The following is an 11,991-nucleotide window of genomic DNA, read 5'->3' as shown; positions in this document are numbered from 1 at the left end:
GACAGGGATGAACACACGCTACACGTCAGGGGAGCAGCCACTGACACCGTGCTCAGTTTTTTTTTTTTTTTTTTTTTTTTTTGTTAGTGTTGAGAAGATAGTCAGAGCTTCACAAAGTCATGCAAAGCCATCTCTGTGCCTTTTAAAACTGAGCTACCAAAGCTAACAGCCCACAATGAAACATGCATTTTTTGCACCCCGATGAAGATCCAGGTGCGAGGTCTTCCTCCAGCCTCAAGCTGCTGCAGCTTTCTTTTTCATCCCTTTTTTTTTTTTTTTTTTGGCTTTGCCTCGTAAAAGCACTCCAGCGGCCTATCAGCCTGTCAACCTACAGTGAGTTATACGTCTAGGAGTCCGTGAAACACACTCACACTTTCTGAACATCCACACGTTTTGTTGGACACATTCGTTAAAAGTCACACACAGCGGGGCGGAGCGCGCGCGCACTAACACGCTCGCACGCACTCCCGCACGCACACAAACACACGTGAACCTGCGTCAGGCTCAAGCTACACCGTGACAAAATGCATTTTGGTTAAAAACAAAAAAAACAAACAAACAAACAAAAAAACCACTTTCTACCTAAACACATGACGACTCGGATCACTGGGCGACCGAGACCTACTCACGTGACACCATCTCACATGACACCAACCCAAGGTAAATGTACACCTGTATTGCAAAAATGTCAAAGCTGCATGATAGGATTAAAACACTCAGCTAGCCGGTGCTCGCCCCCCCTCCCTCAAGAAGGCGAGAGCGCACCAGATATCACTTGTTGGTTACTGCTACTCTACTACGACCACAAATGATCTTTAGGTAAACATGGCATCAGAGCATTTAGTGTCTGTTAAGTTTTCTCGTGTGGCAGAATATTTATTTTGATTGACGTGTGTTTGAAAGGAGAGAAATATATATATGTGTGTATTTATATATATATAGAAAGAGAGAGAAGAGAGAAAGTAGCCAGCTCAGTGTGGGGTTATGTGTTTTCCACTCTCAGGACATTAAGTCATGGCTTTGAGGACATGCTACACAGCCCGAGGCTACCTACAGTACAACACCACAACAGCGACAACACCCCACTTACAACCAGCAAGCTACAAGTAAACCCTGTGTACATGAGTATGTGTGTGTTCGCGTGTCTTTAGCCTCCAGAAGGATGTGCTTCTATATAAAGAGAGCCCCTTGTGGCCTCTCGCAGTTGCAGTTAGTTATCCTGGCTTGGCTCAGTAAAGCGTGAGTCAGAAGGGTGGTGATGTCACATGAAGTCTGGAGACATTTGGCAAAGCACCCAACAGGAGGAGGGTAGGGCCGGCAAGCCGGGGGGTTGGAGAAAGCAGGAACCACACGAGGGTGATTGACAAGGTGGGGGGTTTAAATCCCATCAGCTGTCAGGGTTCAGCTGTGTTTCGATGTCAACTCGACAGATTGGACACTTCCTGCTGGTGGCCAGCCATTGGTCCACGCAGCCCTGGTGGAAGAGGTGCATGCAGGGCAATCTCCTGGAGGACAGAGAGAGACACAAGGTAAATGTTGATTCACCTTGGCAAGCACAGCTCTCCTTGTGCATACAGTTGTGTGACCGCAAAGAACCACAAAGAACCGCAGAAACCAGCGTGGAGTTAATTTTGTTCATTCAGGCACGCAGAGACGACTTCTGCCGAGTCATCAATCCTGCACGCCTGTCAGACAGCTGAGACTCCACGCGCTGTAAGCCGACCCTCCTCCCTCACCCGAGGGCATAGTTCCTCACCCCTGAATTTCACTCCCCGACATGGTTTTGAATGCATGCGTAGGCGCACATGCTCATGTCGTTGCTTGGAGGAATACTTCGACGTTCTGTTTTCTGGCAGAGCGTTACATGAGAAGATTGATGCCACTCTCATGTCTGGCCGTTTAATATGAAGCCACAGCCTGCAGCTGGTTAGCTTAGCTTAGCACAAAGACTGGATACAGGTGGAAACAGTTAGCCCGGCTCTGACATTGTCAGAAGAGAAAACCAGCCTATTAATAGTCTTTTCTGTTGCTGTGTCAGCTGTTTAAAGCTGAATCAGACAGATTAAAGCTGGACTTCTTATAATATGGACTGACACTATGTCTAATGAGAGCAAGAGGGAGGATTTGGTTATTAGTTAATGGTTTGTAATATATTTAACATTATTTGACAAATTGAATTAACAGTAGATGGCTCAATGAGTCGAGATGTAATTTAGAAATGATCAAGTCTGCAACTTTTTATGCAATGAGAAAATATTTATATATTTAATGTACATTAGTCCTACATCCAGCAGCTGGTTAGCTTAGTTTAGCACAAAGACTGGAAACAGAGGGAAACAGCTAGCCTGGTGCCATCCAAACGCAACAAAATCCACCTATCAGCTCCTCTGAAGCTCGCTAACATAACTCGTTAGTGATGATTTCATGAAAAAGTAGGCTTCTGGGGTTATGAAGAACTTCTGACCTGACGTCCTCTCCGTCCTCCAGCATGGACAAACAGATGGTGCATTTCTCATCCACATCTGTTTCCTCCTCCTCCCCGATCTTCAGCTGCAGGGGCTTTCTCTGTTAGCAGGTCAGATTACAGAGAGCCAAACAGTCGGGTCAGAGAAGCCCAATGTCAATATATTCAATAGTTCATGTCTTCATATGTCATTACACTACCTTCTTGTATTTGTGTGGAAAGGTGAATCTCTCTATGGTTGTCTGAACAGCTCCTCTGCTGACGCTCCCCAGCCGGTCCTCCAGCTGCAACAGCTCCTGACGAAAAAGTGGACACACAGTTGAGACGAGTATAGAGGAGAATAAAATGGAATACGAGGTGAGACTGGTTTGTCAACTGATGTCTCGAAGGTCAAGAATGAACTCATATTTTAAGTATTTAAGTGATCAAAACTGTAAATTCAAACAACAACCGAACTCCATCTGCTGAAGAAGGTCATGTGGTCTGATTGAAAGCAGCAGAACAGCTGCTAAATGCAGCTTGAAGTGAGATTTTTTTGACTAGTTTAAACAAAATTAAAGTTCTCTAATACGCTAAATAAAAATGCAGATGAGGTGGCACAGTGACACCAGGTTTGACACTGTTTTATGGGAAATATGAAATGCATCTAGAGGTAGGTTTACCTCATAGCTCTCTCGTACAGCGGTGGCGTGCCTCGAAGGATTCAGACTTTGCAGTGCCAACAGGTGCAGCTGGGGGTACGGGTAGTTTCTGATTTCATGCACAACCTAGCAAAAGAGAACTCTTCATCATATTACAGCATTATAGTCGGTTTTCCTCTGTTGTTTTGATGCATCATGAGAGACAGAAAATCCATTTTTGAGAGTGCTGAAGGTGGCACAAACACCAAAACTGTGCTTCCAGTTGCAAAACAGCAAAAACCTGCTGCAAAGGGTGGTAAACTCTTGATTCCATCATGAAAATTACAATCTTGTGTGTTCCTTAAAAAAATCACTGCTTGAGGGTAGAGGCTTGAGGCTACTAATGGCACAACACACCTGAATCTCCATGCGAACTGTCAGTGGTAGAGTTGCATTGTGGGTAATGAAGATGCCAGGTTTTGACAGGTAAGAAGAATACGTGGAATAAAGGAGGTGATACCTCTTGTTGTGCTTCATCGATTTTGATCCTTTTTTTTTACTTTTTTAATCATTTTTTGGACCGCAATTGTAGATCAGTGTAGTATTCTTTTAAAATGAATGTATTTGTTTTAAAAATTGCATTTGTTGCCTTAAAACACATCAAATCAATGGAGGAAAACATTAACTTATAGTTCAAGATATCCGTCAAACACAGGACAAATAAGAAAGCAATTGATAATACAGCTAGCAGGGTGACCAACATACCACTTGTGCAGAGGATGTGTTCCTGGGGAAGTGGTGCATTCGAGGGGAGGCCAGGTAATGCTGATAGTGCTGTGGAAGCTGCTGGAGCTGGTACTGGTGGTGAGGGAGGCCAGCATCAACGCTGAGATCCCTGCAGGCAGACAGACATGCGACTGAATCAACATCATCACACATGCTAGGCAGTGTGACAGACAGACAGATGGGCACGGAGATGAAAGGACGGGGGGTGATCATTTCTCGACTTTACAGGACTCCGCGACAGTGACTCACCAGTCGGTCCCTTCGGCCAGGTAGCGCTGCTGCTGCTGCGTCATTGGCTGTGGAACATGGAGGGGAGGGGAGTACTCATAGCCTGAGCGCAGCCGGTGAGGGTTCAGGGGAATACGCTCCTGGGTTCTTCTGCAAATAAGATAAAAGATGAGCTAAAAATGTTTGACTTGGTTTTCTGTTTGTGTGCATCTGTATTTGCATGCAGGTAGCCGTTCTACCTGGAGTGCGGGAGAATCCTGCGGTGCTGCGCTTCAAGAAGCTGCTGCTGGATGAGGTATTGCTGGTGTAAGGCCTGAGGTAGGAATGGAGGCCCCGGCACGTCCTGGAACTGAGGGGGCGCAGGCAGGGCAGTGAGGGGCGGATGGTGTGCCGGGGGCAGGTGGGGGGCCAGGCCGGTCTGAGGCGGCTGGCTGGCGTGTCCTAGGGGGAACTCTGCCGAGATGGGCGCCTGCGGAGCGCCCAGGTGAAAGTGTCGGCAGGAGGTAGCATGGCTGTGTTGATGCCTGGTGAAGTGTGCTCCTATGGGAAATAAATGCAAGGGATGAGAATTGAGCCAGATACGCCTGCGACCGCTTTCATTCAGACAGACAACACAGCAGACAAAACAAGTGAAGTGACACACTGCAAAAACCAACACTCTCAGGCATTCTCACGTAGACACACACACAAAAACATTTAAAAACAATTACACGGAGAGAACATAAAAATAGGGGAGACCTGACACAGGAAGAGACAAGACAGACAAAACAGCAGATGGAGGACACGGACATTGAAACCCCTGCGGAGCACCATCTAAACCCACACACAGATTGCACCCAATGGCCTGCCTCTCCACTTGCCATAGTACAGCCAGCAGGAAGGATGGATCTTCACTAACAGCCTGGTGTGTTTCCAAGACGATCTACAGCACAGAGGGCTGTCTGTGGTCCACTGCTAGTCAATTTAACTGATTAAGGCTCAATAGCATATCTGCTGTTTGAAGGAACAAATATTCAGGTGTAGATTTCTCATTAATACCCTCCACCCCAACGAGAGACAATTATCCGCCTATTTCTACCTTCCCCAGCCCTTCATATCACAGGCGGAGGAGGCGTGCGATTGCATGGTAGTCCCACAGAATTACCTCGGTATCGAGCTGCACAAAACAATCAATATGAATTACTCCGAGCTCAGAGGAGGGCGAGCTGGGAGGAGGGTGAGGTGGGGACAAACAGCTACTACTGCAGCTTACTAGTGCAGCTTTCTGGAGCAGACAGCAGGGTCTGAAGGATGGACTGTGCTCTGTGTATAATGAGGTATCTCAGTATTGGAATAATTGTCTCATCTACTGCTGCGTCACCTGTTTCAAGCTGAGTCAGGCAGATTAAAAGCATATTAGACACTGTATGTCTAATATGAAGAGGAGAGAGGATTTGGCTGGCGATATATTTAGCGTTTGGTGGCGAATTTAATTAACAGGAGATGGTCCACTGAGTCAGGATCTAATTTACACATTATCGAGTCTGTAACATCCTTATGTAAACATCATCCAGCAACACCCTTCAAATAAATGTGCATCTACATATTGTCATTTATTTAAAGGAAAAGCTGGACATTTTGGAAAAACGCGGAGAAGATGCTACTCTCACATCTGCACTTTATAAAGCTACAGTGAGCAGCGGGTTAGTTAGCTTAGCACAATGACTGGAAACAGCTAGCATGGCTGTGTCCACTGATAACAAAATACACTTACAAGCAGCACCTAACCTTACCAATAAACATGCTGTTTTCTGTTCATTTGATCTGTACAGCAACTAAAGAGTAAAAATGATAATTTGCTGTTTCTTGGGGCATTATGTGGAGGTCTAACAGTATTTCTGGGCTTTGAGCAGTTGCCAGGCAACCAGCTCCAGGAAGTTGCTGGTCCCAGCCAAGAAACAGTCTGTGCTCTTTGGGGTTTTTTTCTATTAAAAACACAAAATATAATGTGTTAATCAGTGCGCTTTAGAGGTGCCGGCAGCCAGATTTAATTTCGTTATCACTGGACAGAACCAGGCTAGCTGTTAAAGCTAAACTAAGCCAACCGGCTGCTGGCTGTATTCAGGTAGATATGACAGTGGTATCTTCCAATCTAACTACACACAAACAAAGCAAATAAGAGCATTTCCCAAAATGTCAAAAATATTCCTTTAATCATTGCTAATGTGACATATTTTCATGGTTGCTGGTTTGCTATGTTGCATGTAACCTTGGGACATGGGAATCCAGTGAACCCTGAGCGCCGCAAGCAAACTGAAAACAACATTGGCTGAGGAAGTAGAGCAGAAATGTCAGACTGGTGGTTGGGATTGTTAAAAGGCCGCACATCACTTTTGTGTAACGCCTGTGACCCGGTAAGACTTGACTCAATGTGAAGCTTCAAGTAAATATCAAATTATTTGTCTCTGGGCTCCTTCACAGCATGAACCAGTGACATTAATATTTGACATATTGCAGTGCTGCCAGCAGTAACAGCCCTGATGTTGTTATTGTTACATCTCTGCCTCAGCTTTGACTTACAGACGTGAAATGCCTGATTGGTGCAGCGCAGACCCCCACCCACACACACACATACATACATACATCCACCTCTCCTCACCCCTAAACTGCTGCACAGGCAGCCCCTCCCCCACGGTGTGGCTGCGGCATGGTGTCCCTGTGTGAGTGACAGCCCATAAGCCCTGCCCAGCCGCGACTGCAGCAGTCTGACATCAAACCTGTCTCTCTCTCTCCCTCACCTGCCCTCCCCCCACCCGCTTCCATCACTGCAGCTTTACAATCACACCTCCTCTCTAACATAATCCTGTCTTCTGCCTAGTTTGGTGGTCTTCCATCATGTGACAGTGAGCCATGTGCACGCAGTTTCTCGCTGTAAAACCCTACACCACCCCAGCTGATATCACTAATTAGCACGATCACAATCACAGTGTGGGACTAAGGAGTGAAATGAGCCTCTGTGTTGTACAGTGGACTGAAAATCTGCATACAAATGGCTCTACACTGCACACGCTTGCACACCACTCACTGACCTTGATGCTTAACATCGGTCAAATAAGGACAGAGTGGGTGCTGGGTGGAAGACAAAACATCTGATATTAATGTGGTCTGTGCGAGTGCAGCTACTGTGAAAGACTACATGCACTACAGCTGCTGAGTTATTTAAAAGTCTGTTGCTGTAGTCCGTGGAGAAAACTGCAGCGCACACATGCTGCGTCTCAGACACACCTTGAGTCTGCACATAAATAACTGACTATTTCAGACGTGAACAGCTGTAAGACTCAAGTGGCTGGAGCGTGACAGCAGGAACTTTTCAAATTTATATTTAAAAGGATAAATACTTGAAATGAATGACACCTGAGCCTGCGCTGCATGTTGTGACCAATTGCCCTACTTTTTAACTTTGCACAGAAGCAAAGGCCTTGTAATGCATTCTTTAAAGTGAGAGCAACTCTTAAACCAAGATTTGCACATTAAACAAAACGTAACATTTCGAGGAAAAATAAGAATTTAGAAACAAAATTATTTTGTAGGACCAGTATAAATATTCATAAGTTGTGTAATTAAAAACTCTTGTCAGACAACATAAAGTACAATATTCTTATTAACAAGTTGTAAACAAAAACTTGAAGCCTTTAAGGCTTTTGATAATTTAAAGATATAACAGAATTCCTGCATTAAATTATCAAAAGCCTTATAGGCACTTGTAATGTGACATGAGCTGATTTGGGTTCAGTTATGCTGCTGTCACAAGCTACCAAGGCACAACTGGGTGACTTTATTTTTACATTACAAAACTGTGAGCAGCGCCAGGCTGCAAGAGTTAATTTGTTTAAATATGTCAAGGTCTGTTCTGTCAATTAACAAGGACTAGATGAAAGAGGCCAATAGTTTACGACATTACAAAGAGACACTGACAGAACTCTTCACAGATTGCCATTTGGTGTTTGACCCACATCGATTTCTCATTATGCTACACATTTGAAGACTTTTAGAGCAAAAGCTGGAGTTAGATGAGAAGATTGCTAACACTCTCATATCTGTGAGGCTATAGCCATCTGTCCTTTGTTAAATCCATACAAAAAGTATCCAAATAACATATCTTGGTTGGTTATGTGCTAGACTATTTCTTGGAGACTATGTCACAGCCAAAAAATAGTCTGGCACATAACCCCCCTAACAACGGCAAATTAATGTTTTCAAACTTCAGTTTTTGTACAAATTACACAAACAAGATATAAGTTGTTAATTAGTGAGCTTTAGAGGTGTTGGTAGGTGGACTTTGTTGTCGTTGGAAAGAGCCAAGCTAGCTATTCTCCCTTGTTTACGGTTTTAATGCCAAGCCGAGCTAGCAGGCTGCTGGCTGTAGCTTCTGTAGCGTGGCATTCAGACACGACAGTGGTATTATTCTACTCATGTAACTCTCCAGCAGTAAGCAAACAGAGGTTTACCCGAAAAGAACTATTGCTTTACCAGCACACAGAACTGCAGAAACTACGGAAGAATGCAGCCCAGTAGTTAATGTAATGAAGAGACTTTCTGTCTCTTTTTGTGTTTGGCGATATCATGTATATCATCAGATGATAAATTAGCCATGCTGTTGATAGCGTGATGTATCAGTTTCATATCTTTGGGTGTATTAGGCTATGCTGTAAAGCAGTGCTTTATGGTTGTATTAAACTTTTAGATGATTTTTGCACCAATCTATTGAAGTATCTTGATTTCTTGGGTATTTAATTTGCTGGATTAAACACATTTGTACATATATTGAGAATTGACTAAATCACCATATATAGACATTAAAATACAAAATCAAATGTACCATGACATAAGTTTTTATCCATATTGCCCAAGGTTGTTCCAATGTTAACTCATCACCAATGACACCAATGAGTGGATGTGAGGGAGGCTGTGTTCTGTTCTATGAACAACAGTGTATGGATTAGGAGAGAATGACAGCGTGTCACATTAAATATCAATGCCGGTGTGTTTCAGAATAAACATGCTTTTTTTTTCTTTGAAATGATAGGAAATTTGGTCGACCCTACACCAAAGTAAGCAGAGCATCAACTTGAAGAAACTCTGTCAAAGACAGCTGAGAAATGAGAGCACATAAAGAGTGAGGGGACCGTCTCAGTGACAGCACAGTGTGGAGGGAGGAGGGGAGGAACACATGGAAATCAGCAAAAAGCACACTGAAGGTTAGAAAGAAAACTACAGTCTTTATTGGAAAATATTAGTTATGTGTGGCACTGTGTGATAATAGTAATAATAAGAGTAATATCCCCTATATAACCATAATAATACCATGCAAATAAAGACCAAAGGCAAGGCCCGACCATGCTCTCTGTAGGGTTAACAGAACAGAAGCAGCATCCAATGAGTAGATGTGTATGCTTACAGCACATTTCAGTATAGCAGGGACATCTCTACACAAAGTTTACATTGGAATCTGCTGTTCAATGTGGAAAAACAAAAGTATAAAATGACCATGCATTAGGATCTAATACAAGAACATAAGGTAGAAAACCACAACCAAAGAATAAAAGACATTTTCATTCTAAAAGGAGTTCTACAGCAGTGCAGGATATACACATCCCTGTAAAATGGATAGCATTCTGGAGGTGTCTAAGGAAAGACTTAGGGGGGCTGTGCATGATAGTGGATCGAAAAAGGGGGATTTTTCAAATGGCAAGATGAGTTAGACCTGAGTCTCGCCAATTTATTGTGGCTGACAAAATCAATTCAGCTAGCAGGAACAAAGGCTTTCACACATGGATAGGATTATGACCAGCTCTTTGGACGCCACTATAAACAGGTGCAGTGGACCATTAAAGGTGAAAATATCGTCACACAAATTGCTGTGATTGTAGTACTGCGCGTATCGGCCAATTGGTGAATCATTGGTCAAAAAGGATTTAGAGAAGGTGATCATACAAGTGCTTTGTATTGATGACAAAAGCTGGTACAATGCACCTTTGCGAACAGGGGATGGAGACGATTTTCAAAGAGTTCGATCAAGCCTGGCTGTAATCGAATCGGGGAGGATCAAAATGTATCCACTTTACAGAAATTTACAGCAGAATGTAGTCTATCCACACTGAATGGGAGAATCACAATGACAGTCTGTAGTAAAGTCTAATGCTACAATGGGTTATTCACTGAAGAGCAACATGACAGTTTAAATAAAGACAAACTGTTTTCTACAGAAGGTGTTATTCTTTAGTCTGTTACACAGAAGGATACGGCATGAGTGGGAACTCGGTTTTTTAATGCCAATGTCGTCTTCAGATGGAAAGAGGAAATGAGGAAGAAGGGGTTCACAATACAGCTAGATGCAGAGAACAGGCAGAGGCTACGGCAGACAGCAGCAGATGATCGTTAGCTACACAATGGAGGGGGACAAAGGTCTGAGAAATGCGGAATGTAGAGCCAGCCTCGATACTATGGAACAGGAAAAAAGAACACAAATAAAAGCACAATGAAATCATTGGTGCTACTGCATGTAGTTTTAACAATGCACGTCAAATCATTACCACTACTATTATTATTACATAATCAACACAGATAGCCTGCTGCAATGGAGGATGATGTTATTGTTATTATGCCCAATTCAGCGAGTGTGATTATTCATATTTATGCTGTTCAGATTGCTGCTGGAGCACCTGCGGCGCAATTTGCAGGTCTCATCTGGCGCTTTGAATCGGGCAAATATTTTTGAGGTTCAGGGCAAAATGGCACAATTTTATAGCCCATTTACAATAGCCAGGCATAGCCCCTTATCTGAGCTGCGGCCATTACTACCTGTCTTTAATGGAAGAACCTTTAATTGACGTTAACTCGTGACTTTCAGGGTAAAAATGAGCGCAGGAAAATCAAAAGACTAGATGGCAGTTGCACACAATGGGGTTAACGTCCCTGGTCATGTTATCAGTACGCCTGCTTGGCCATGTTAATGACAACTCCAGCAAAGATGTGGACGTTATTAGCAAAAGCTGAGCTAGTCAAAGTGGCCGTATCAAGCTACGGGTGTTGTTCGGTAACGTTAGCTAACGGTGAGGGCACAAAACTGCTGCAAACGCACGTAAACACCGCGCAGTGAAAGATAAGGCGGACCGCGTTAGCCGCTGAGCACAGCTGAGGATAAAAGAAGAAGCGGGGCTGCCGTCTGACAGCTGCGGTCATTTGGTGCGATAAACCAGCCGTGAATTATCCTCACACACGCGGCTCTTTGAATGTCTTCAGCCACGCTGACAATTTAACAGTTTAACTCGGCAACATTAACGCGACGCTACAGCTAGCAACGCAGCTAACGTTATCTACGCTCGCGATTATGCTGGCTTGCGTTTTTGCTAGCAGGTGTCAGCTCTGTTTACATCATTTGAGGACATTTAAAAGAGGAAACGCCGAGAATTTGTTAGGGTTAAGATAAAGAAATATATAGAGCTAGTCATACCTCTATTTCTAACTGAGCCGAAGACGGGGAGAACCAGATATCCAACATGTACTAACACCATCCTGGGTCCTTCTTTGTTGTGTGGGTAGCCAGCGAGACAGATGGTCCATGGAAATGATCCCCTCCAGTCCCCAGCACATTCAAACGGGCAAGCTGCGCTGCCTGCACACACGGACCCGAGCAACCAATCACTGAGCGCCTCCGATCAGGACCCTCCGGCTTTGGCACCCTGCTCCACCAATGGGATGAGCGCCGGGGCGGGGACGTCTGTGTTTTGGACAGCCCGCCCCCTGCCGTGACTGAATCCACCAGCCCAGCGGTGCTGATTCGCATCGGGGACCCTCAAATAGACATGAACCCCCTTATGGTCATTTCATCGCAGCGAGCCAAATACAATGTTT

The 11,991-nt window shown here is 44.3% G+C and overlaps 1 protein-coding gene across 1 annotated transcript; it reads right to left on the bottom strand.

Moving 5' to 3' along the window:
* Positions 1 to 588: 588 nt before the first annotated feature.
* rnf165a (ring finger protein 165a) lies at positions 589 to 11,699 on the bottom strand. Its single transcript, XM_041960517.1, has 8 exons — positions 11,591 to 11,699; positions 4,338 to 4,638; positions 4,120 to 4,248; positions 3,850 to 3,979; positions 3,127 to 3,231; positions 2,665 to 2,760; positions 2,465 to 2,565; positions 589 to 1,505 (listed from the first exon to the last, which is right to left on the bottom strand). Exons 1-8 carry the CDS (start codon positions 11,649 to 11,651, stop codon positions 1,388 to 1,390), a joined length of 1,041 nt encoding a protein of 346 aa, XP_041816451.1. The 5' UTR covers positions 11,652 to 11,699; the 3' UTR covers positions 589 to 1,387.
* Positions 11,700 to 11,991: the final 292 nt, after the last annotated feature.

Source organism: Chelmon rostratus, chromosome 19 (genome assembly GCF_017976325.1).
Source record: "Chelmon rostratus isolate fCheRos1 chromosome 19, fCheRos1.pri, whole genome shotgun sequence".
NCBI classification, from domain to species: domain Eukaryota; kingdom Metazoa; phylum Chordata; class Actinopteri; order Chaetodontiformes; family Chaetodontidae; genus Chelmon; species Chelmon rostratus.
The sequence above is the reverse complement of the archived record's forward strand: the minus strand, read 5'-3'. Positions and strand labels throughout refer to the sequence as shown.

What these genes read in the sequence shown, in the direction of transcription:
- rnf165a (XM_041960517.1), bottom strand. Translation starts at nt 11,651, where the DNA reads ATGGTGTTAGTACATGTTGGATATCTGGTTCTCCCCGTCTTCGGCTCA. An exon ending in CTGGCCGAAGGGACCGACTG is followed by an intron (nt 3,980 to 4,119) that starts GTGAGTCACTGT and finishes GTCTGCCTGCAG; the next exon opens with GGATCTCAGCGTTGATGCTG. An exon ending in ACACATCCTCTGCACAAGTG is followed by an intron (nt 3,232 to 3,849) that starts GTATGTTGGTCA and finishes CTCTTTTGCTAG; the next exon opens with GTTGTGCATGAAATCAGAAA.